The sequence below is a fragment of the Pseudopipra pipra genome, chromosome W (genome assembly GCF_036250125.1).
Source record: "Pseudopipra pipra isolate bDixPip1 chromosome W, bDixPip1.hap1, whole genome shotgun sequence".
NCBI classification, from domain to species: Eukaryota; Metazoa; Chordata; class Aves; order Passeriformes; family Pipridae; genus Pseudopipra; species Pseudopipra pipra.
In genome coordinates this window covers 24143511-24169586 of record NC_087580.1, presented here as the reverse complement: position 1 = coordinate 24169586, position 26076 = coordinate 24143511, and the positions used below count along the sequence as shown (strand labels likewise).

Sequence of the window (26076 nt, the reverse complement as noted above, 5' to 3'; positions counted from 1 at the left end):
ATGATACCAAATTTCAGGAGCCCTTGAGCAACCTGTCCTGGTTTAAAGACACATATTGGGGCAGGTACTCCAATAAAATGAATTCACTCCTCTTTTATTCCCCACCAATACAGGGAGACAAAATACAAGGAGAGTATAAGTGAAAAAATAGCAATTTACTGACAAGAAATATGGCAGCAAAACCAACAATACCAACAGAACAATTCAAAGCAACAGCAGAGAGAGAAATTGCCTCCTCTCTCCCCCCCTGCCCCAACTCCCTTTTGTAAACAGATAAAAACAGGGATCAACACGTGCCTTCCTTCCCCCTTTCCCCCTGAATGAACAAAGAACAAAACCAAAACCACAGGAAAGAGGGGACAAAGCCAAATGTGGGAAACTCTCTGGTCTGAGATCAGTTGTGCTGCCCAAGAACACGCTGACTCCAGAGGTGTCCCAGCGGGGCAGAGCCGGCGACTCCGGTCCGTGCGGCGGCGGGGGGGAGGCAGCGGCTCTGCTTGATCCCATGGAGTTCTGGGGAGGCACAGTGGCCCCTTGGTTCCATGAGGGTCTGAGATGTCTCAGGGTTCCTTTTGTTCCAAAGAGCCCCCACATGTCACAGCGGCCCCTTGGTTCCATGAGATTGCACAGTGTCCCTGCATTCCTTTGGTTCCATGAGGCCCTGCAGTGTCACAGGGCCACTTGATTCCACGATGTTTCAAAGAATCAGAATGGCCCCTTGATTTAAGGCCAACTGCACATGGGGCTGCCTTAGGGGGAATGTGGCCACCCACATAAGGGAGTTGTCACCCCCCTGGACTCAGCTCTGGTGTCACCACATCTGGACTGGTCTGTCTGTGAGGTTCCCCATTGTGGAGGAATGAGGAAGAACTGGAGAGGGTCTAGAGGAGATCTGACAGGATGGAGCTTTTCTCTGTATTGGAAATAGGATGAAATCTCCACAAAGAGTAGCATGGAAGGCTGGGACTGAAGGGAAGGAAAAATAAATGTCACTCAATGGGGACCCTTGTGGTGCAAAAGGTCACCCAGAGGGAGTCAGGATCAGCCAATGGCTTTGTGTTCCAGGGAACAGCCAGAGCTGGTGCAGAGCCATCAGGGAGGGTCTAGAAATGCTGCTGGGAGGGGGTGGGAAAGCAGGAGGGGTGTGTGCAGCCTGCAAGGCCAGAGCAGCAGCAGGGCCAGGGCAGGACAGCCTGCAGGAGAGATGGCCAAGGGCTCTGGCAGGGCTGCAAGGCCCAAAGGCACCCAGGCCTTTGTCCCCTTGCCTCTGGCAGCTGCCTCTGCCACTCAGGACACCACAAGCAACTTTCCTGCCAGGTTCTGCACTTGGGTTCTGCCTCGCCCCTCCCTCAGCAGCCTGGCAGGGGTTGCCCAGTTTTGGGCCTTGGTTGTTCCTCCCTGTCCCATCCCAGTGCCCCCAAACAGCCCTGAGCCAGCCGGGAGGGACAGGATCTGCTGGGCCAGGGCCTGGGGCTCAGGCCTTGGCCTTTGTGCTCCACAAAACCAAGGCAGGCTTTGCTCAGCATTGCAGGGGCCTGCCCAGAGCCTTTGTCTGCCTGCACTCCTGGCCTCCAAGGAGCTGCTCCAAGGAGTCCCTGGGGAGGCTTTGGCAGTGCCTGCCCTCAGTGGGGCCCAGCAATGCTTCAAGGCACTTGCAGTTTGGCTTCTGACTTCTTGAGCAGCTTCTTCAATCTTCTCTCAGTACGTGAGGATGATGGACTCATCTCTAAACACACTGTGGGGCTCATTAAAAAACGGAAAAACAATTTCTTTCTCTTCCTTTAATTGTCTTCATGTCTTCAAGACATAAACAACTAATTAGAGTTGTTTTGTAGTTTAGCTAAGGAGGAAGATTTTAAAGTGGACAACACGGAAAAAATATTTTTTGATGAAAAGGAATGATTTACACAGAGTCTTTAGATGCAAGAGGGTCAGGATGCAAAGAATTTGAACCCAAAGATAAGGGGGCAAAAGTAATTATTAGCATTTAATTATTGACCTGTTAAACTGTTATCAAGGGATTCAACAGCATTTGTCACAATTTTAACAGTGACTGAATTATAGATTCACAAGAACAACATTCCCACCACAGTCAATTCACACCCACACCCAGGCAGAGATGTGTGCACACATCAATAGTTGGGTGTGGAAAGGTCCCTCTCCCAAATTCTCATTATTGTCAGGGAAACACTCCCACCAATCCCTTTGTGTTTCCCACCAGACAAGGGTCCCAGCTGGAGGAGTGTTTGTGGAGGGGGATCAGAATTGTTCTGGGCATCAGCGCCGCTCTTTGGAGTGCTGCAAACTGGAGGGTTCCTGAGCTGGGAGAGGCTGCCAGAGGTGTCCCACTGAGAGGGAGGTGCTGGGGAGCTGCCAGGGCCTCCCTCAGCCCCGCTGGGTGTGGGCTCACAAGGGGACTGGCTTTAGTTATCTGCTGAAATTGTATCCTGGTGTCAGTAATGACTGGAGTTTCCAAAATATTTAGGAATTTTATCCAAACTGTTCCATTTAGGTTACGATTCAGGTAGGGAACTTTCCAAGGTTTTCAGGGCATGACTCATTATCCTGTGTTCCCCAGCTCTTTTACCCATCCAAGTCAGCTGGACAGTTTATTGACAATGTGTCCTGTAACGGCGCGGTCCTTGTATAACAAGGAATAAGTCATACTCCTCGTGGTGGTGTGGACAAAGAGGATTTATTTCAAACTTGTGCTCCCTTTTATCCTTATATACCATGTGACTTCTTCAGCCAATAGAGTTATATGTTACCGCGCATGTCCTCTTGGGCCCATTGCCCTGGCACATCCCTCGTGCCTTCAGACACGCCTCCCACATATCCCCTCTCTTAATTATATTAAGAAGTCACAAAAACAGTATGAACAAACAACAATGCAAACAACAATTTTAACAATCAGAACATTATAAAACTACTAAGCTTTGCAGCGACCCAGCACATTGCTTTACTCAGTTTCTTAACTCTAATGTAAACCTTTTTAAAACCTTCTTATATTCCTATAGGGTAGTGCAACTTGGACAATTACTTTATTAACTTGGGGCCTATCTTAACTGTGAATGAACTTATAACTTTATTAATCTGAGGGTTTTTATAACTGGGGAATTCAACTTTATTTAAGAAACAGGGTAATCTTAGCAAACTACAATTTCTTAAAAGCGACCTGTGGCTGAGGTAATGTTATTTTGTGAGGTGTTTTGTTTTCATTATTTGACCAGTCAAACAACTATTTTCACTCATTCACTCATACATACGTCGGTGGCCACCGCACACTGAACACACACACAAACACATACACACGCACATTCCAGAGACTGCTTTTCACCACGTTGGCCATTTTCTAATGTAAATTTGAAACATAACATAACTCTTTTCAAACTTCTGCGTTGCTCTGGTTCCTGCTGCTGTGGTCACATATTGAATAGGGTTTTACACACTTGGAAGAAACCTGCTTGAGTTCTTTCTTATAACTTTTAGGCATAGCTTTCTCTCCATGTCATAAATCTAGGAATCTCATCCGTTGTCCTGAAATCAAATCTTACTATGATTAGTAACTTGGGAGAAACAAACGCCTGAGGTTTGTGCTGCTTTTCAGACTTGCTTCTTTCAGCACTGCCACAACTCAAAAATTGATAACATACATAGCTTTTTACAGATGTTCTTGCAGGTTACACTGGTTCTCCCCCTTTTTGTTTAAATCTGCATGTGTTTTAATATGTGCTTTTACTGTTTTATGGATTAGTGTGAAATGCTTGTGACGTGAGAATTTTCCTATTTTATAGGAAGTAGCTGCTTAATATTAATGTTAATCCATTTTAGTGTATCAAGGTTGCTAAGCAACTAACTCATGTGTTTTACACTTTTGCATTTTGTCTAGTGGATGTAGTAGCAGTTATATTTTGTGGATGTATATCTATTTGCAGGTACATTTTCAACATGTCTAATTCAAAGATGTATATCTCTGATCGCCAGGTCTCATCTGCTATTAACTCTCTAGGGTTAATGCTTTCCTGAGATGGCATGGGTGTGATTTCCTGACAGTGTGGGCATACCTTGATGATGTAGTTTATTAATTGTTATTCTGAATGGTCTCTTAGAGAATCTGTATTCTGATAGAAAATGAATGAGGCAATTGCTTGCCTTAAAACTCTGGGTATAGTGTTAAACATTGCTGCTTTACCAGCTTCTTAGTTTCTGTCAGTTATTGTCTGTGGCATGTCAGGATGTGATTTTGTGTGCATTTGTATAGAAATCATACCTTCTGTAACTCACAGGAACCAAATAGAACGCATTTCAAACAACAGGTAAGGGTTAACAATATCTCACAGAAATTAACTTTCAAAACAGGTTATCAACCTCATAGCATAATAAGCACAATCATAACATCAGAGGATTGTTTAAAATTTTCCCAAGGTAATATGAATGACAATCAGTTCCAGAACTATACAGAAGCTTAGTTCATGGCTGTAGTTTTCCTACTGTTCCGTGGCAGGATTTATTCAATCTATTGCAGCATTTGTGTTTTCTAGATGCATGTGTGAAGGCCCTGAGGCCTTTCACTGGTTCAGTTTTGCATCTGGTATGGCCTTTAAAGGTAAACTGCTGATTTCTGCCACAATCTGTGCTTAAGGAGATGAATTAAAACATTACTAAAAATTACTAAAACTTACCAGGGCATCTGTACTGGTTTAAGAGTTAACCAGCAGGGGTTAACTCAAAGGAGAGATTATAAGTCAGAATAACAATTTATTAAAATAATACAGTAAATACAATCATACAAACAAACAATTGGTCTTAACCCACAAAACCCAAATGTATAACCCAGTACTCTGGGGCATGAACAAAGTGGTGTTCCTTGGGCCCTGCTTGAGTCCAAAGTAAAGGGAGAGGGGAAAAAAAAACAAACAAAAAACCTGCTGGTGGGAGAGCTATTGCAGTCTGGTCAAAAGTGGTGATTGCAGTCCAGTTGAGGGTGGTGGTCTAAGTCTGGTTGAGAGCGATGAGCTGCAGTCTTCCTCTGGATCCCACGAGTGGTTGAAAATGTTCCAAGACTCCAAGATTATATATCCTCCAGTTCAGGCAGGAATGCTCAGTACTTCCCTCAGGGCAGGGAGTTCCACAAAGGGTGTGAGGACAAGAGCATCCTCCTATCTCACAGGCCTCTTAACACCTAGTTTATAGCCTGAGGAGTCAGGCTCTATGGGCAGAGGGTGCGAATAGTCTATTGACAACAGTTTCTGGGAAATGGCATGGAAGGCTATAGAATACACAGTTTTGGGTTACACCCATACCATGATGAACTGGTCTCAGCTGTCCTAACTAGGACAGCATCTTGAAATCCGGCATCCTCAGCTGTCATCCTATCCAAATTGTCTTTTCAAAGCTGGAATGTTGGTAAAGGCAGGATCTCTTCCGTCCAGTTTCTCAGTCGTGCTCTGCCTCAAATGACAAGCTTGCAAACACTTCAATAGCAATTACACAGATTTAGGTGGTATGGTATGACAGAAAGAGCTGTTTTAGAACCAACAGCGGGCTTTTCTCAGTTTGATCCCACTGAAACAAAACTGCAATGCTTCATACCTGCTGGAAACAAAAACTAGGCAGATTTGCCTTTCAGGATCTCTCCTGTTTTGTCTGCCCTTTATTACCTTGGTATAATTTTCTAAAATTTGGTTTGCCTCTGCAGCTAGCAATTTGTCAGACTTTAGGTTGGAGTTCTCCCCTAGCAACACGAAGAGAGGGTGTAGGTCCCTTATGTTTATGGTTAAAACAGGTTTTAAGCAACTGGTAACTCTCTGAGGCTTCTGCAACTCATGTAAATACAAATGTTTTTTACCTCGAGCTGTGTCAGCTGTGTGGAGCCCTTTTGCTGTGTTGTCTTGTCCATGGCAAGTCCAGAGTTGTGGTTGTTGGATTCTTCCTGAAACAACCTGAAGATCTGCACCTCGGGCAGTTTTGGTTAAAGCAGCAGAAACGATTAGCAGTTCATTTCTTGTGGCCGTGGTTATTAATGTGTCCTCTGCATAATGGTGTATGTGATGGTTTCAGTCTAGGCCTTCCTGGAAACCAGCTTGTAACCAGGAAGGAACTAGGAAGGTGACCAAGGAAGTATTCCATGCTATTCCTTTACGTAACCCAGGGTATAAATAAGGCATTGATAAGAGAGTTCGCTCTCTTCCTCTCCGGCGAGGTTCGAGAACGGTGGGTCCCTGTTTCGGTCGGGCTTATCTGGAGCCGAGGCCTACAGTGACTGCCGTTATCTGCCACGCGTGAGGGGAGAGCCAAGGACCGTGTCTGGCCATCCTGCCTGTTCGAAGGGAAGTGGTGAGATTTTTGCTAGTTTGCCTTCGGCTGGCTATTTGACTTGTTCGGTCCTTGCCCCTTTTTGTCCTTCTCCCTTCCCCCCCCCCTCCGCCCCAGTGTGTGGTATTCTCCTTTTGTGTATCTGTCTTATATGTAAAATATATATATATATATATATATATTTGCTATAACTTTGGCTGCTTGGTTTCTTTTTTTCTTTTCCCTCTCTGGGAGGTGGGTCCTTGTTGTCGAGTTTCGGGGGACTTGGCGGGAAGCCAGCTCGAAACTTGTACAGTGTATTATGGCTATCTGATACTTTATCGAGGTGTTTTGCATTCCCTGAGGAAGGGCAGCCCAGCAGTGACTTTGGATAGATTGTGCACTGTTTAAAACCATGATGGGAAAGAAAGGTTTCTGGGCACCCTCAGGGTGAAGGAGGATGGTAAGGGAATGGTTTTTTGAATCAGTTACCACTCGTGACCAATTTGCTAGAAGCCTTATAGGTAGAGGTAGTCCAATCTGCAAGACTTCTGCATGTGTTTTGACTGCGTGTTCTGCTGTTAACATCTGTAATGTTTTCCAGTTGTCACCTTTCTTTGGGGTACAGGGTACATGGTTATTTTGGGGGCTGGTTATTGGTACATTGTGGCTTGCCTGAAGTAGTTTTCTCTTTTGCACATGAAAAGAAGTACCACAAAGGATTACAGCAAGCAGGGCTGCTACAAACAGTATAATGCTTGTAGCACATCTTTTGCTTTGCTTATGGCACTTTTGGTACAACTGAGTCATTTCTCTGCTGCTAGGGTGTCTATGGAATGTTGCTATTAGGGGTTTCCAGGGGCAATCCTCCTGAGATTGATCCATTTCTCCACAACTAAAATAGCTAGCTGTGTGTCTGACTTCCTTGTGTATTCTTATCTGGGCATCTAAAGCTGCAGCTAGGGAGGCAGGTAGCTGCTTCTCAGAGCTAGCCTTTTGTTAGGGTTGTACCAGCTCAATAAAGTCACAGTTCTCCCTTGCAGGAGGGCTCTGCAAAGCTCTTGCATTTTCTCTTTCAAAAGCCAAATGCTTGCACAGCATCTCTCTGGCTTCATTGTATTCAATTTGCTTGTTTAAAGTCGACTGCAGCTGGTCCAAGCATCTTAAATTTGTATGTCTTTGTAACTCTTTAACAGGGAATAAGTAATCAATTGGATCTGCAGTGAGAATGTTTTCCATAGCTTTTAGGGCTTGCCTGGTTATCTCTTTAGGGTATTTTGATTGTGAATCTAAATTATAATTTGCTTTCCCGCCTGATTGATGTGCCGTGGTGTCTGCCTGTAGGTATTTAATATGAACAGAGCAATTTTTCTGGAAATCAGCTAACCAGACTGAATATTGGGTGTCACTGAGAACTAATTTTATCAGTTCTTTCCAGTCATATGTGGTGAAGGGATAGATGTAACTCAATGCCTCCAAATATTTAAAAATATTGGTTAAAGACAGACCAGAACCTCTTATCAAATGCCTCAGGTTCTCTGTGGCCTCATACAAGGCCTGACTCTGAGGGGGCTGGCTTTGGCTCATATCGTCTGGGCATGCCTGATTAACATTCAGGTTTTCCATTCGAATTGCCTTGTCCAGACATTGTTCCCATCTGTTAGCTGACTTCTCCCCCTGTGCCCTATTGATCCCTCCCGTTGGAACCATGTTTGGCTCTTTCTCCCCCTCTTTCTCCCCCTCTTTCTCCCCCTCTTTCTCCCCCTCCTCCAATTCATCCCATTCCTCGCCCGTAGTCCTGGCAAAACCAGTTCCCTGTGGGGGGATGGTGGGCGGTGCAGGCGGTGAGTAGGGGGCGGGATTGGTCCCTTCCTCGTGTCTGTGGGTGGGGCGGGGCTGCGCCTTGTCTCGAGCGGCTGGGAGCACACGTTCTGAGTCCTTTTATAGCAGTTTGGGTTAACTGGCAGTCTTTTTTCTGCGGCTTTTTTCTTTCGGCGTAGCTGCAGGGGTCCGGCGCTGCTCCGGCGGTGTGGGCGGTTCTGCGCATGGCTGGGGGCAGCTGCGGCGTGGGGAGGCTCGGCAGGCTGTCTTGGCGATGGCAGGCCATGGGGGAGCGGCTGCAGGCGTCCGCAGTGGTGGTGGCGGCGGGACCCGCGCGGGCAGTGGCAGCGGTGGCTCCGGTGGGGGGGGTGTCCTCGGCTTGCTGCAGCGGCGGGCGGTGCCGCTCGGGTGGCGGCAGCGGCATGCTCGGGGCAGGGTCGGGGCACGGGGGCAGGCTCGGCAGATGCTGGCTCGGCGAGCGCCGCATGACCTTTAAAACGTGGCGTAGGGCCGGCGGGGCCGGCGGGCGGTCCTAGCGCCGGGCTGGCAGCAAAAAGCGGTGAAAAGAGGCAAAAAGTTCTTTTGGGGTTTCCGCGGTTTCTGAAAGGTTTTTCCTCAGCTTGGAGGGTCTACACTGTCGTCACAGACAGGCAGGGTCGGCAGAAGGTGGCGGAGAGCCTCCTCCGGTGCGCAGGACTCAGCAGGGGCTCCGATAGGGTCGCGGTGCAGTTCTGCCTTTTCCACGTGGCTTTTGAGCGCAGCGCGGGTTCGGCAGGGACAGTGGGCAAACGCGGGTGATGTTAAGGCGGCGCTGGGTTCTGTTAAGCGGCACTCCCGGCGCAGGCCCCTGCTGCGTGCTTGGCTTGGCCATTTCCCCGGTACTTCCAAACTATGGTTTTAGTAGTTGCTAGGCAACAGGCACTAGGTGCTGGGCCGGCGGTGCAGCGGCACGGAGCTCTGCGCTTTCTGCTAGGCAGAAAGGCAATGCGGGGGTCGTGCGGTGGGGCTGGGATGGTACGGGCAGTGGCGAAAACGCTTCTCGCACATGGTCCGGCGTAGTCGGCAGCGGGATGCAGCTTTTACCAGATGACCGAAACTCGGGGGACCAACAGACTTTTCCCTGACTATCTTAAGGTGCTCTGCGGCTCGGGTCTCCGAGCTGCAGGCACATCTCGCCCAGGGAGCAGTCTAGTCGTGCGGAATGCCTTTTAGCTAAACTCACCGCTTTTGATGTTGCGTTGGACCCTCTCCGCTCTCTCCAGTTGCCTGCTCTGGCCTCTCGGCTTCTTCTTTAACTCTTTCTTCTCTTCTTCCGTGCACTATCCTAATATTAGGAATGCTCGCTAAACTAACTGTCCATCTCTAAGGTGCCAGTAAGAGCACGGATTATTGACGTCAAGGTTTTTTGTGGTCAAGACTCCCGTCTCCGAAAAATCGAGACGATCCTGGAGTCACCAGCTGATTTCCTGATTCAGGATAAATATCTCGCTTAATATAAGCTAAAAATGTCCCGTTCGTGCACCACATGTTGCGGTAAGGCCCTTGTATAACAAGGAATGATGAGCTTCTAGTGGTTGGTATAGACAAAGAGAGTTTATTTCAAACTTGCGCGCCCTTTAATCCTTACAGATCATGTGACTTTCTTAACCAACCAGTTTACTAATTCTGGGGCATGCTCCTTGGGCTCTGTACCTGGGCACATCCTTTGTGCCTTTTAGACACGCCTCCCACACCCTGGGACATGGCAGAACCTCATGGAATCAAGGGGACATTGTGACCCTGCAGCACCTCATGGAACCAAAGGGAGTCTGGGACGTGGCAGGGCCTGATGGAAACAAAGGAACCTCCTGGGGACAAAGGGACCCTGGACACTGCCAAAACTCAGGGAGACAAGGGAACCCCAGGACACTGTGGAATCTCCTGGAATCCAGGGGCCATTGGAATACACTGGGGCCTCCTGGAACCAAAGGGAACATGGGACACTGTGGAACCTCATGGAATTAAAAGGACCCCAAGACTCTGTGGAACATCAGGGAATCAAGGGGTCAGTGTGACATCCCAGAACCTTTTGGAACCAAAGGGAACCAACAGGACATTGTGGAATCTCATGGAATCAAGGGGCCATTGTGACCTTGTGGAACCTCACAGAATCCAGGGGCCATTCTGATTCTGCAAGGCCTTCTGGAGTCAAAGGGACCATTGTGACACTGGGGAACCTCATGGAATCAAGGGTCCATCGTGACACTGGGGAAAATGATGGAATCAGTGGGCCATTGTCACACTGCAAGGCCTGATGGAGCCCAAGAACGCTGGGAAACAGTGGAACCTCATGGAATCAAGGAGCCATTGTCCCACTGCGGAGCCTCAAGGAATAAGGGATCCAATCTTTGCCTCAGATTTTCTCAACAAATTAAATTTAAGGAATTACAGAATTGTGATTGAACCACTTTTGTCCCACAGCTTTTAATGATAGGCCAAATGGGAATATTTCTATAAAATGAATCATTTATTTTTACAAATAATCAGACAAAAGATCTTATTCGGAATTATTTACTACACAGTATAAAGGCTAAAACTACTAGTAGTACAGTATAGAATAGGATAGTGCACTGTATTGAAGCAATGATTGAAACTATTATATTAAAGCTAGTAAAAACAAATAATTATTACATAGAGATCTGATGGAACTCACCCAGACCAAGAGGTGTGGGGAGATTTCTTTTGCTCAACCTTGAGGAGTGTCCTTGGAGGGCGTCCCCACCCAAGGCAGGAATCTCCACACATCTACCCCAAGAAGGGCTGTGTTAGAAGAACCTGCCTGGATGAAAGGGGACTGGACTTCTCTAGTAGGAAGGGATTGACTGCTCCTCACAAATGGACAGGCCAGTGAGCAGCTTCTCTGTCCCATCCAACTTCCAAAAGCAGGATGTGTGTTTGGAGTTGGGTGAACCAGGCTGGTTTGAGCATCATTCAACACCAAAACCATTCCCATGGTGCCACCAGTAACTCTCAGATCTCACAGACAGCTTGCATGAGAGCTGGCACTGTTGGCATTGTCTGATGGGATGATGGCCGAACTAGAGATGTGGGCAGGCCTGGCAGATTGATCCCAGCACACTCCCCAAACCCACCAAGGCAAGCTCTACGTGCTGACAATGGTGAACACAACCAGTGGATGGCAGGAGACACCCCCTGTGCCTCCCACCACTGCCCAGAACACCATCCTGGGCCTGGAAAAGCAAATCCTGTGGAGACACGGCCCTCCAGAAACACTGGGGTTGGACAGCAGGACTCTCTTCCAAAACAACCTTGTGCACACCTGGACCAGAGAGCTGGACATGGAATGGATGGATCATATTCCCTGTCAGGCACCAGCCTCTGGGAAAGTTGAATGGTAGAGTGGACTGTTCAAAACCACCTGGAAAGCAATGGGCAGTGGGACCTTCAAACTTTGGGATGTGCATTTAGCAAAAGCCACCTAGTTTGTTAATCCTGTAAGCTCAAGAGAGAAAACTCCAGGCCAGTTCAGTGTCTAAGATCAGCTCAAAAGAGCAGGTCCTTTAATCAGGCCCACAGGCCCAGGGGAACACACACGACGCGCCCTCCCAGGCAATGGTTCTACAGTTTTAGAAGATGGTCCGTCCAATGCCAGAACTCTCCACCCCCCAGTTCTGCCCAGTTCTGCCCCCCGACATGCCCCTTGGGGAATTGGGTTTGGGGTCTTTGGGACCCCTTCTTCCTCATCTTTATCTTCTTCATAGCACGTACAATCCTTGGAGCGTCTCCAACATTCTGGGCTTGAAGGTTGCTTTGTCTCTTGTGGGATCTTGTTGTCCAGGCCTAGGGTGTGATGTTGTTCAATAGAGGTGTTTTTCTACAGTTCTACCTTGAAAAGAAGTGTAAACACGCTAAAGGAGTTTAGAAAGTTTGATATCAAATGGGGTCATAGGGCTGGGTCTGTGTAAACGACTGTGCTAAAGGGTGTCATATAATACGGCTACATTAACATCTACATTCACTACACAACTACTTTTAAAATAATAAAAGAAAATATCCAGAAAACTTTAAGGCATCACACAAACCTTGTTAGTGAACTCTACCAGTTGAACTGATCCTGCCAAAAAGAACCTCTATATATCACTGAAGGGGATAAAATCCCTGTGGTCCATATGAGGAATATGTTGGGGAGGACAGTTGGGATTAGTCCTGCCTTAAGCAAAGGCAAAGCCACCCTTTGGGATTGTTTCTGCTCAAGGACTCGGGTGCACTTGGTGGATGATGCAGAGGGATGTGGAAACACTCTGTGTACCTCCAGGGGATTTGATTTTTGGGTCAGAACAGTCCGTGATGTTGAATTGTAGAATATTGTTTGCTGAATGACGCTCCCACTGTGTGCCAGAACTCATGAACAATGAGGTCTTTCCTTATGTACAGTTTTTTATTTTCTAAGCTTTTGATGTTTTCTTAAAAAAAAAATGTCCTGTTTCCATTCCCTCCTTCTTCAGTAGCCCCCATCTTGTGTGTCCCAGAGACTTAGTCTAACTGGGGAGTCTCCTATTGGATTTGAGTGACAGAAATGAACCTGCAATAACCTTTTGTCTGAGATTCCTTTCTTGAGCAGAGCAGGACTGATCAGGAGATGAGAACAGCTTTCTGGCTGCCCCAGCTTAGGGACTGGCCCTGTGCCTGGAGCTGGAAGAGCTGAGACTATCTACTGTGCAAAGTGGTCTTCAATGGAGGCAATGTGGACTTAATATACAGCAGGGGAAGGACTTTTGTTTTTTTATTGAGCTGTGCCTTCCTCTGGTTTTATTTGCTGGCAAAAAATGAACATTCCTCTGTGTCTCGGGCAGCTCTTTCTCCAAGCCAAGCAGGTGGGAGTTGGTGCCAAGGAGCTGAAACCTGCAGGTCCAGCCTTGAGTGGAGGGAGCTGAGATTTGCCCAAGGCTGCTTTGAGTGCCAGGGGTTTGATGAGGGAATGGTGGGGTGGGGATAGGGATAAATTCTGATGGATTCTCAGACATCAAGGGTCTTGATTTTCTTATCTATTCAGACTGAATTAGGAGGTGCTTGGGATCAATATCGACTGGGGATTGCTGATGTCAGTGAAAAGAAAGGATAAAAGTAAACAGGCCACAAAAAGACATCTTTTTTAAATGGCTTTATTAATACAATGTATTCACTTTGAATACACTTCTGAGATCTGTCTAATTAACTACAAATGAATTGAAGACATAGACGTAAATTATCCCCAGGGGCTTGTCTGGTTAAGATGCCATCACTGAGAAGAGACTGCAGAGGGAATGAGCAGACAAGGAGATCATCCCTGGGGCTGGGGAAGCAGGAACTCAGAGTTACTGGCAACAGGAGGCAAATGGACTGTGGGATGTTTCTGGGAGAGCCCATAAAGGCTGTGCTGGTTTCAGAGAGGTACAGTTAAATTTCTTCCCCGTGGCCAGTGCAGGGCTGTGTTTTGGTTTGTGCTGAACACAGGGTTGACAAACAGAGAATGAGAGAATATGCCGAGTTGGAAGGGACCCACAAGGATCATCCAGTCCAACCCTTAGCCCTGCACAGGACCATCCCCAAGGGTCACACCATGAGCCTGAGAGGATCATCCAAACACTTTTTGAGCTCTGTCAGCCTTGGTGCTGTGCCCAAACACACTCTGGGGGAAGAATTTTCTTCTAATATCCAACCTCGACACAACTTCAGGCCATTCCCTCAGTCCTGTCCCTGGTCCCCACAGAACAGAGCTCAGGGCCTGCCCCTCCCTTATCCCTCCCCAAGAGACTGGACCTGCACTGAGATCTCCCCTCAGTCTCCTCTTCTCCAGCTGAACACACCAAGTGACCTCAGTGTCCTCACACGCCTTCCCCCTAAGGCCCTTCCCCCTCTTCCTTGCCCTCCTTTGGACACTCTCCAATGGCTCAATCTCTTCCTTCCATTGTGTCCCCCCAAACTGCCCCAATGGTGCAGGTGAGGCCGCCCCAGGGCAGAGCAGAGCGGGACAATCCCCTCCCTGGCCCGGCCGGCCATGCTGGGCCTGATGCCCCCAGGACAGGCTTGGCCCTCCTGGCTGCCAGGGCACTGCTGACTCAGGGCCAACTGGCCACCCACCAGCACCCCCAGGGCCCTTTCCCAGCACTGCTTTCCAGCCTCTCCTTCCCAGTCTGTCTGTCCATGCGGGGTTGCCCCATCCCAGGGCAGAATCCGGCACTTCCCCCTGGTGAAGTTCTCAGGGCTCCTAAAGAGCCGGGAGGTCACGGGATGTCAAAGAGCCCCACGGAGCTCAAGGGACCCTTGGGACACTGTGGTACCTCATGGAATCAAGGGGCCTTTGTGACCTCTGGGGCCTCATGGAATCAGAGGAACCCTGTGGAATATCATGGAATCAAGGGGCACCTGTGACACTGCAGGGTCTCATGCTCCAGAAGGAACCCTGGGACACTGTAGGATCTCATGGAACCAAGGTGCCATTGTGACACAGCATGGCTGCAGGGAATCAGGGCTCCAGAGTAAAAGTCCACGGCCTCATGGAAAAAATGAATCCTGGGACCCTATGGAACCTCAAGGAATCAAGAGGCCATTTTGACACTGCAGGGCCTCATGGAGCCAAAGAGATCATTGCGACACTTTGAAACCTCACGGAATCAAGAGGCCATTGTGACACAAAGAGGCAGGGCCTCTTTGAACCAAAGGGGCTTGTGCTGGGCTGTCACAGGCCAGGGCAGTGGCAGTTGGAGAGCCCGTGGACCAGCCATGAGTCACGGGCTGAGCCATCAGCTCCTGCTGAGAGAAGGGACCTCACAGGCCCTTCCCCAGCCACCTTCCTGCTCTTGGCCTCTCCCCTCCAGGGGCAGAAGTAACCTCACAGTCCCTTCACAGCCATCAGCTTCCTACTGGGTGATGAGTTCCTGAGACACAACTGACCCCTTGATGTACCCAACCATCACCACCCTTGTGGCCCAGTAAATGATGTGACCACACACACATAAACTTGTTTCCTCAAATTTGTGCAGTACATTTCCATGATTTCAGTAGAGAGATGTTCCTCACAGGAACTGCTGTGCTTGTACTGGTGCATTTGATAGCTCCACTTCTGCCTCTCTGTCTATTTTCTCTTCCAAGGAAATGATTCCTTGAACTGTAGAATAGCAGAGGCTGGCAGAGCCCCCTGAGCAGCACTGCCCTGGCTGTGGCTGGGCTGCAGTTCCCCTTGCCCAGAGCAGCCCCTGTCCTGCTGGGTTGGTGCTCGTGGCTGCAGCGCTGTTGGTCCCAGCCCAAGGCTTTGGCTGTCCCTGGGCAGTGCTGGCCCCACAGGAAGCGTCTCTGCAACCACCCCCACCCAATGGGCTGGGCTGGGCAAGTGTTTCACAGGGGACATGGCTGGCACAGCTTGGGATATTCCAGTCCACAGGGCATCATGTTCAGCAATAAATTGAGAGAAGGTTCTTCTCTGCCCAGCTCTGCAACCTGAAGGGCTGCAGAGTCCTCTGGGCTATCGGCCACTGCTCCAGCTTTGTCATCAATGATCTTCCTGAGGAAGCACTGACCCCCTCTTGCAAGTCAGTGATGGACAAGTTAAACTCTGCTGGGCCCAGTAGAGGACCCTGGGGGACACCACTGCTGACAGGCCTCCAGCCAGACTCTGTGCCACTGATTAGGACCCTCTGGCATCTGCCCTTCATCCCCTTCTCAGCTCTGCTTGTTTCCCTGACTGTTGGTGTGCCCAGTCTGGTCCCTGCCACGCACTGTCCTTGCAGACCAGCTGCACTCAGCTCTGCTGCCCTTCTGTGATTCTCACACTCCAAGTCACAAGACTCGGCCAAAGTCTGCTCCTCTCCAGTCCAGGCTCTGCACTCTTTTCTTGCCCTTCCCCTTGGGAGGTGACACCTCCCATTCCATGGTCACCACAGCCAAGGCTGACACTGCTTTTCACACCCAAGCCCAACTCTTCCTCTTGGAGAGCAGCAGATGCAGATGAGCCTCCCTGTTGTCCACCAACCTGCCAGCTGTGCTCTAAAGGCCTGTGTGCCAAGGGCTGTCTTGAACAAGCCCTGCACAAACCTCTGGAACTCTTTGCATCCTGTCGTGGTGCCTTTCCAGTGAATTCCAGGGTTATCAAAACCAACTGGAATGGGCTCTTTGTCTAACTCCACAATGTCCCCCAAACCAGTCTTTCCTGTGACCCTCACCCACAAAAGTTCACCCAATTCCTTCATCCCCTAGAGCAGCTCCACAGGTCCCAGAAGCTCCTCCCACTGAGGACACCTCTCTCCTGCTCTTTCTATCCTGTGTCTCATTGTCTTTCTCTCCCAACCCATCACAGCCCTGCAACCTGGGAACTGTCTCAGCAGGCCTGGGCTGTTATTGCCTCCAAGTGGAATGAAGAGAGACTTGGGGCTGCAGCTCCTCCTCCTGTGCCCCACACGCAGGGCATTGGGGCCTGTCTGGCTGCAGCCCCTCAGCGGGGGCACCGGGGTAAGAACAGACTTGCAGTGGGGAAAGCTGCCCTGAAAGCCCCGAAAGCTGGGGTGTGCAGTGTCCTTCTGGCCCCAGGTCTGCAGAGCCACAATGAGACACCTCTGTTGACTCAGCTGAGTCCCTTCCCTCAGCTGTCCCTTCAGCTGTCCCTTCAGCTGTCCCTTCAGGGCAGCTGAAGGAGATCCCTCCTGGGCACTGTCTGGGTTCCCTGTCTAATGATGGGACATGAAAAGGGGCCTCTTGAACTTAACTGTGTGTCTGTTTGGAGAAATGACAGTGCTGAAAGAAGTGTCTGTGCCCAGCTGAGAGAAGGAACATCATTATTTCCTTCAGCTGTGAGCCAGCAGGTTCCCCTGGAGCCCCAGGGACAGCTGGAGGAGCCCAGAGGGGCAGAGAAAGGGCTGCCTGGGGCTGTTGCTGTGCTGCTGAGCTGGGCCGGGCTCCTGGCACATGGGGAGCTCCTGGCAAGCAAGAAGAGCTTCACAGAGACAGCTCTGCCCAGGAGCAGCTACTCTGCACAGCCCAGCAGGGCTGAGGGCACTGCCTGCAGCACCCAGGGCACAGGAGAGAAGGCAGAGAGATGAGAGGCACCCTGGGCTGGAAGGTGACTGAGCTCTCACCACAGGAGAAGCCTTCCCGGGATTTGAATGAAGAATTCTCTGGCTGTAGGAAAGTTCAGTTTCCCTTCCTGAAGGCATCTCCTAAAGCTGCCACATCCCACAGCTTCCAGGATCTTTCAGCAGCACTCTCCCAGTTGCTGCAGTGCAGGGGAAGTGGCCATATGGCAGAGCAGGGCAGGAGCTGCAGGCAGCAAGGGCAGACAGGAGAAGGGAGCAGGAGGTTCAAGGGATCCTGGGCTGGGAGGACAGGGCAGAGCTGCTCAGGGCAGGAACCTTGCCAGCCCTTTGCCAGGGTCAGGCTCTGGCTGCAGAGCAGTGCAGGTGAGTTCCTGCAAGTGCCTCTGCCAGCTGCCAAATGGCAGCAGTGGCAGGAGCTGTCAGGATGGCTCTGCTGGATTTGCTGGGGTGCAGCAGGAGAAGCTGCTGCAGAGCAGGACTTGCTGCTGCCCCTTCAGAGACCCAGGGCAAGAAGGTTCCCTGTGGCAGGGCTGGCTGTGGGGTGGGAAGGTGGGGGTGCAGCCAGGGGTGCCCAGGGCTGTGGGGCAGAGCAGGGTCCTGCCCCCAGGGCTCTGTGTGCTGGGGCAGGGACTCTGCTGCCTGCCAGGGGCAGCTCTCAGCCCGGCCAAGGAGCTGCCACGGCCCTGCAGGGAGAAGGGGTGGGTGGAAGGGATTTCAAACCTCCACAACCACTCCTAAGTGTGGCAGGTGCAAGTGGGTGAACAAATCCAAAGAATTCCCTCAGCTCAGTCCTTCATTTGGGCAAACTGCAAACAGCAAAGCTGAGAAGCTCTTGGATGTATCACGAGTACATTTAATTTGAGATCACCCTGCATTCCAAGTTCCCTCTCCCAGCAGAGCAAGAAGGACTCCTTGGGAGCCCATCAGAGAGTTCCTGCTTCCAATGTTCCCCTCAACCAGCAAAAGGCAGAGCTCAGGGGAGGGAGCTGCAGGGAGGTCTGAGAGAGGAGAGAGAGCCTGAGAGTGGGGTGGCTGAGACGGGTAATGTTTGGCTGCAGAAGCCTGGTCTAACTCAGCAGTGACTTTTCCTCCTCAACAGATCAAAATACCCTGGGGAAGGAGCAAATATCCAACAGCAGCTCCATGGCCCAGTTCCTCCTCCTGGCATTGGCAGACAGGCGGGAGCTGCAGCTCCTGCACTTCTGGCTCTTCCTGGGCATCTCCCTGGCTGCCCTCCTGGCCAACGGCCTCATCCTCAGCGCCGTAGCCTGCGACCACCACCTGCACACCCCCATGGGCTTCTTCCTGCTCAACCTCTCCCTCACAGACCTGGGCTGCATCTGCACCACTGTCCCCAAAGCCATGCACAATTCCCTCTGGGACACCACAACCATCTCCTACACGGGATGTGCTGCACAGGGTTTTTTCTTTCTGTTCTTCATGTTTGCAGAGTTTTCCCTCCTCACCATCATGTGCTACGACCGCTACGTTGCCATCTGCAAACCCCTGCACTACGGGACCCTCCTGGGCAGCAGAGCTTGTGCCCACATGGCAGCAGCTGCCTGGGCCACTGGCTTTCTCAATGCTCTGCTGAACACAGCCAATACATTTTCCCTGCCCCTGTGCCAGGGCAATGCCCTGGGCCAGTTCTTCTGTGAAATCCCACACATCCTCAAGCTCTCCTGCTCACACTCAGGCTACCTCAGGGAAATTGGGCTCATTGGGGTTACTTGCTGTTTAGTGTTTGGTTGTTTTGTTTTCATTGTTTTCTCCTATGTGCAGATCTTCAGGGCTGTGCTGAGGATCCCCTCTGAGCAGGGACGGCACAAAGCCTTTTCCACGTGCCTCCCTCACCTGGCCGTGGTCTCCCTGTTTGTCAGCACTGGCACATTTGCCTACCTGAAGCCCCCCTCCATCTCCTCCCCATCCCTGGATCTGGCCCTGTCTGTTCTGTACTCGGTGGTGCCTCAAGCAGTGAACCCCTTCATCTACAGCCTCAGGAACCAGGAGCTCAAGGATGCCCTGAGAAAAATGATGACTGGATGCTTCTCAGGAGCAGTAAAGTGTCAGTTTCTGGTGTGTAGCATTCAGAATGGGACACCTTAATGGCCCGGCCTTCCTGGTCAGGTTTTTCTTGCAGGTCATCAGCTACTTCTTGCAATAATTTTCTCTGCAATTAAATTTTATTATGCATCTGCCTTCTAATTTTGTGTCTACCCATTGAATTTGACCCAGAGATGTATAAATGATGAATTGTTCTCTCTAAGTATTTAAACAAAATAAAGGACCCTGCAGTGCCTTCTTCGTCCAAGATTCTTCTTCTCAGATGTTCCCAAAGGACAGCACACTTGTCGTGGTTTGGACCTTGTTTTCCCCCAGAGGCTAAGAGAAGTGGTAGACCCCAAGGGGTGGAAACCCTTGGAAGTTTTGAAGTTTTGCCCAATGGGCGCTCCTGCAAAAATGTAAACATATCACAACCAGACCGGAAGAGAAGAGTTGTAGTTTTGGGTGGTTGTAGGAGAGGTGGCCATGTTGTAGGGCCACGAGGAAGGGGCTCTGTGCCCCTTGGGGCCTCTGGCCCCCTCCCAGCCCCTGGCTGGGGGGCTGCAGGGACCTGGAACAGCATAAGCTGGGCTAGGTGCCTGTAGTTATGTCGGGAGATGTTTGTCTCCATGTGCACAGAACAGCAGCTGGGACTGACCAGAGAAACGGTGGCAGAGAGCCAGAGATAAGGACCTGAACTGAAGAAGCAGCAGAAACAACATGCAGCACCGGAGAGAAGACTCCTGGAAAGGGAGGAGAAGAAGAGAGCAGCAGAGAGACAGAGTTTGGGGTAAGAGACTGTACCAGATCCCCCAAAACTCCCTTGGAGACCCTCTTGGAGAAGAGGGACATGGACTCCTATTTTAGAGGAGCCTTGGAGTATGCAGCACGAGAGAGAGAGGAGCTGAGAAGCTCAGGGCGTCCCGGAGCTGGACCAGGATGGCCAGATGGAATGCGGGGGGAGTTGACCTTGGCTCCCCCCCCTTGCACTGCTGCCGCCGTGGCAGCCTGAGAGACAGAGCACGGAGCTCTGCAAACGGGAACTTGAATCCCCTGAGGAAGGGACTTTCATGAAGATGCCCCGGCATTTCGTGATATGCCTGTGGTGATGCGAGTCTTGTCCCTGCTGGCAGTCCACAGGTGAGGCCTTCGCTTGGACCGAAGGAGAGCCGAGGGGCTTGGAGACCCCCTTGTGTATGTTGAACAGAGATCCAGCTACAACAACCCAGTTACTGCTGCATGGAGGACAGAAGAGGAGCTGCTGCTTAAGGACTGGAAGGGATCTGTCCTTCTTTCCCTCCTGGACTTTTATTTGGAGGGGAGAAGAGATCTGGTCCATTGTAAATACATATGTCAGGGTAGAGATAGTTGTGATCATGTGTATAATGTGATATGGTATTTATTTGTACAGTCATTGTAATATATTCCCTTTCCCCCACTTTGAGTCTGGTGTGTTTTGTCTGGAAAAACCCATCTCACATTAGGTTGAGATGTGGGAGGGGGGATGGAACTAGGGAATTGGATTTCGGGACTATCTCAAACCATGACATAAATGGTAGCAGAGGATGGTTGCGAACCATCAGGGGGAAAAAGAGATAAGAGCCATGATGCTTGTGGTAACTGAAAGAGTTTTCCAGACAAAACACAGACTGTACCATTGTAGAGTAAGTGTAAGGCTATAGTAATGCAAGTTAAGTATTAAGAGTAGAGTTAAGTTTGTGATAATGTTTTATTGATGTGTAGTAGAGAGATTTTGGTTATATTTTAGTTTATTGAAGATTGCATGTTGATTAGAGTTTTTTTTTAAGTTGTGATATGTTGACAATTTCGCAGGAGCGAGGGGTGGAGTGTTGTCGTGGTTTGGACCTTGTTTTCCCCCAGAGGCTAAGAGAAGTGGTAGACCCCAAGGGGTGGAAACCCTTGGAAGTTTTGAAGTTTTGCCCAATGGGCGCTCCTGCAGAAATGTCAACATATCACAACCAGACCGGAAGAGAAGAGTTGTAGTTTTGGGTGGTTGTAGGAGAGGTGGCCATGTTGTAGGGCCACGAGGAAGGGGCTCTGTGCCCCTTGGGGCCTCTGGCCCCCTCCCAGCCCCTGGCTGGGGGGCTGCAGGGACCTGGAACAGCATAAGCTGGGCTAGGTGCCTGTAGTTATGTCGGGAGATGTTTGTCTCCATGTGCACAGAACAGCAGCTGGGACTGACCAGAGAAACGGTGGCAGAGAGCCAGAGATAAGGACCTGAACTGAAGAAGCAGATGTTCCTAAAGGACAGCACACTGCAGGACAGGATGTATTTGCAAAGGGGAAGGGGACAATAATCCCAGCCCAGCAGCACTGCCAGGGAGCAGCAGTGCTTGGTCTTTGCAGAGCTGCTCTCTTGCCACTCCCACACTGTCCTCCTGAGCCCCTTTCTCGGGGTAAGGCCTGAGTGCTCTCTGAGCACAGTCCTGGGGGGTGGAAGCCCTTGGAGCACAGGCAGGGACAGGCCCTGGGAACTTGTAACCTCAAGTCCCAACACTACCTAAAATCGCTGCTCCTCTCACTGAGAGGAATCCACTGCTCTAATCCCAACCTCACCTGGACCTCGAAGGCAAAGCTCAAACCCAGAATTCCAAACTCTTATTTATACTGTAATGGCCCCCCCATTCCCAAACCAGTATTACCAGTATGAAAAGCCAAGCTTTAATCCTAACCCAGCCCAAAAAGCTCTTCCCCTAATCATGAACCAGACACTGCCAGCAGAACAACAAACCTCCCAAAATTCTGCCTAATCCCCACCCTGAGCTCTAAACCCCAAGCCCTGACCATTCAGCACCCCCACAGCCCTTGGGAGCAGGGCAAGGACCTGCAGGGCCCAGAGCAGGCCCAGGGGGTTGGCAGAGGAATGGGAGGTGACCTGGATCTGCTCAGCTCTGCAGTGACCCCCAGGAGAAGGGCCTGGGCTCTGGCAGGGATGTCCTGTGGCACAGGGGCTCAGGATCCAAGGTAAGAAGGCCAAGTGCACATGGCAACAGCCAGAGCTGGTGCAGAGCCATCAGGGAGGGTCTAGAAATGCTGCTGGGAGGGGGTGGGAAAGCAGGAGGGGTGTGTGCAGCCTGCAAGGCCAGAGCAGCAGCAGGGCCAGGGCAGGACAGCCTGCAGGAGAGATGGCCAAGGGCTCTGGCAGGGCTGCAAGGCCCAAAGGCACCCAGGCCTTTGTCCCCTTGCCTCTGGCAGCTGCCTCTGCCACTCAGGCCACCACAAGCCACTTTCCTGGCAGGTTCTGCCCTTGGGTTCTGCCTCGCCCCTCCCTCAGCAGCCTGGCAGGGGTTGCCCAGTTTTGGGCCTTTGTTGTTCCTCCCCCTCCCATCCCAGTGCCCCCCAAACAGCCCTGAGCCAGCCGGGAGGGACAGGATCTGCTGGGCCAGGGCCTGGGGCTCAGGCCTTGGCCTTTGTGCTCCACAAAACCAAGGCAGGCTTTGCTCAGCATTGCAGGGGCCTGCCCAGAGCCTTGGTCTGCCTGCACTCCTGGCCTCCAAGGAGCTGCTCCAAGGAGTCCCTGGGGAGGCTTTGGCAGTGCCTGCCCTCAGTGGGGCCCAGCAATGCTTCAAGGCACTTGCAGTTTGGCTTCTGACTTCTTGAGCAGCTTCTTCAATCTTCTCTCAGTACCTCAGGATCATGGGCTGGGCTGCAAACCCACCGTGGGGCTCATTAAAATGCAGAAATCCCTCAGGATCTCTTTGTCTTCCTTTAATTGTCTTCAAGGCAATTTCAAAACAAGTCTTCAAAGTTTGTACTTTTTTTTTTTTATTCAATGATGGCTATTTTTTAGTTCAGAGAAGAGGTGATAGAGGTGTTCTCCAAGTGATCTTGATGCTGAGTGTCTCCTCAAGAGATCCAGACTGACCCTGTATGATCGACCTTGCTCCTCACCCCCCAACCTCACCAGTTCTGACATGGCCCATCTTGGACTGACAGCTGATGCAGCTCCAAACACACTGTGGGACCCATTAAAACACTGAAAAACAACTTATTTTCCTTCCTTTAATTGTTTTCAAGTCTTCAAGACATCAACAACTAATTGGAGTTGTTTTGTAGTTTAGCTAAGGAGGAAGACGTTAAAGTGGACATCATAAAAATATATGTTTTTGATGAAAGGGAATAATTTACACAGAGCCTTGGGATGCAAGAGGGTCAGGGTATGAAGGATTTGGATCTAAAGACAAGGGGGCAAAAGACATTAGTAGCACTTAATCATTGACCAATTGAACAGTTATCAAGTGGTTCAATAGCATTTGCTATAATTTTAGCATTGACTGAATTAGAGATTCACAACAACAACATTCCCACCACAGTCAATTCACACCCACACCCAGGCAGAGATGTGTGGACGCATCAAGAGCTGGGTGTGGAAAGGTCCCTCTCCAAAATTCTCCTGTTGTCAGGGAAACACTCCCACCAATCCCTTTGTGTTTCCCACCAGACAAGGGTCCCAGCTGGAGGAGTGTTTGTGGAGGGGGATCAGAATTGTCCTGGGCATCAGCGCCGCTCTTTGGAGTGTTGCAAACTGGAGGGTTCCTGAGCTGGGAGAGGCTGCCAGAGGTGTCCCACTGAGAGGGAGGTGCTGGGGAGCTGCCAGGGCCTCCCTCAGCCCCGCTGGGTGTGGGCTCACAAGGGGACTGGCTTTAGTTATCTGCTGAATTTCCATCCTGGTGTCAGGAATGACTGGAGTTTCCAAAGTATTTGGGAATTTTATCCAAACTGTTCCATTTGGGCAACGATTCAGGCAGGGAATGTTCCAAGGCTTTCATGGGATGACTGATTATCCTGTGTTGCCCAGCTGATCCACTCCACATTGTTCCCACCTGTATCATCCAGGAGCACCTGGTCCAGTCCAGGGACACTTCCCCACAGCCCTGGTGCAGTCCAGGGGCTCTTCATTGCTCAGTTGCTTTGGTCAAGGCTTGTCAGGAGCTCCTGAGATCATCGACCAGGCCTGAGGAGATTGGAGGGAGGATGCACCACCACAGAGGCTTCTAAGAAAGATGGGGACAAACTTTTTGTAGGGCCTAGATATGGTGTGATAGGACAAATAGTTTTCAACTAAAAAAAGGTAGCTTTGAAGTAGATATAACCAAGGATTTTTTACACTGAGGGTGGTGAAACACTGACATAGGTTGCCCAGAGAGGTGATACCTCATCCCTGGAAACATTCAAGATCAGGTTGGATGGGGCTCTGAGCAACCTGAAGCAAATGAACAGAGCCTTGCTCATTACAGGAAAGTTGGAATAGAAGAACTTTAAAGGTCCATTCCTACCAATCCCATTAATTCCTCAGGCTGCTTAAACAAGACTTTGTCCTCTTCCTATCCCTGACTGCAGGTTCTTTCTGTCAGAGCAGAGCTGGGCTGGACCTCAGCCGTGCTTTGCTTCAGAGCCTACTGGGGTGGGGGCAGATGGCAATGGCAGAGGGACTGAGGTGCCCCAAGGAGAGCAAACCCTGCTGTCCCCAGGGCCAGAGAGACACAGGGCTGGGCTGGGCAGCCTGGCAGGACAGGGCTTTGCTGCCTGGGGGGTCTCTGCCACTGTGGAGGGCCTGGAGGCTTCAGGTGACTGATCTGCAGGAAGGACAAGGTGCTGATGGAAATGTCCTTGGCTTTGGACATCCTGTGATCCAGGAACACTGTGAAAATCACTGGTCTGTTCCTTGGCTGCAGCATCAAAGGGATGGCTAAGGGTTATCAAGCTTTGGAACAGAATGTCCAGGGAAGTGGTTGAGTCAGCACAGAATCATAGAATTGTTATGGTTGAAAAAGACCTCTGAGATCATGGAGTGCAACCATTAACCCAACACTGGCATCTTCACCACTGAACTGTGTCCCCAAGTGCCACAGCTGAATGTTTTTTTGAACACTTCCAGGGATGGTGACTGTAAGACTCCAGGTTTCAGCTATGAGCTCATGGAAGAGGTTTTACTTTGAAAAATATAAAAGGTACCAAAAATATATGCTCTCCAGATATTTTGAAAGAGCCTTCAGTTCTTTTAATACCTTGAGAGAGACCACAAGGGAGAAGACACTGCACACATTTTCTCAAGTGGTCAAATGTCAGGGGTGACAGCGGGTCTGTCAGCACCTTGGCACATACTGATGAAGCAATAGATGTTGACCAGATCAAAGTATACCCCTGAGATGGACTGAAAGAGAGGACTGAAAATGGAGGCCCTGATCCTGACAACATACTGATGCATCCTGAAGAAGCTGTCCCGTGGGAACAGAGAACACTGTCTCATGAGAACAGGAGCACTGTCTCATGAGAACAAGGACCTGTTTTGAACGAGAGTAGTTGGGAAAAACATCAACATGAGAGAAAAATAAGAGCAGGTGCTCAGGACTGTTGTGGGAAAGAACTGGGCTGTTTTGAGAAAGAGCAAAGTTGTTGTGAGAAAGTAGAGTTTAGAAAATGCACCTATTAGCTGTAAGAATTCTGGTGTGAAAGTTTGAACTGTCCTATCCGTGTGCATTACGTGTGTTCAAAAACTGTACTTAAGGGGCTGCGCAGCAGCCCCGGCTGTCCCTGCTTTTTTCTTGGAATAAACTTTGCTGGAACCTTTTTTCGTGTCGCTTTGGCCGTTCCGACATTATCAGTGACAGTCAAAAGCCACACTTTTAACGGAAAACTTCAGAAAATAAGGGAGCTTGGCAAAAGGTTATAGGGCAACATTCAACCAGAATAGAGCATTCCCCGAAGCATTGACTGATCACAAGCCAACCCCTCCAACTCAGCTGGATGGTTTATTGACAATGTGTCCCGAGGGGCGGCACCTCCGATGCCATAGAAACCCCTCCCCCTGGATTAGGAAACCTTTGGAATT

At 50.2% G+C, this 26076-nt stretch overlaps 2 protein-coding genes across 2 annotated transcripts in view; one reads left to right on the top strand and one right to left on the bottom strand.

Annotated features, from left to right (window-relative positions):
- The window catches only part of LOC135405335 (zinc finger protein 239-like), a 90268-nt gene that overhangs the window by 53597 nt on the left and 10595 nt on the right, over positions 1-26076 (bottom strand). The window lies entirely within an intron of this gene.
- LOC135406384 (olfactory receptor 14J1-like) lies at positions 18321-19286 on the top strand. Its single transcript, XM_064640784.1, has one exon. The coding sequence runs from the start codon at positions 18324-18326 to the stop codon at positions 19284-19286; it is 963 nt and encodes a 320-aa protein (XP_064496854.1). The 5' UTR covers positions 18321-18323.

What these genes read in the sequence shown, in the direction of transcription:
- LOC135406384 (XM_064640784.1), top strand. Translation starts at nt 18,324, where the DNA reads ATGGCCCAGTTCCTCCTCCTGGCATTGGCAGACAGGCGGGAGCTGCAG.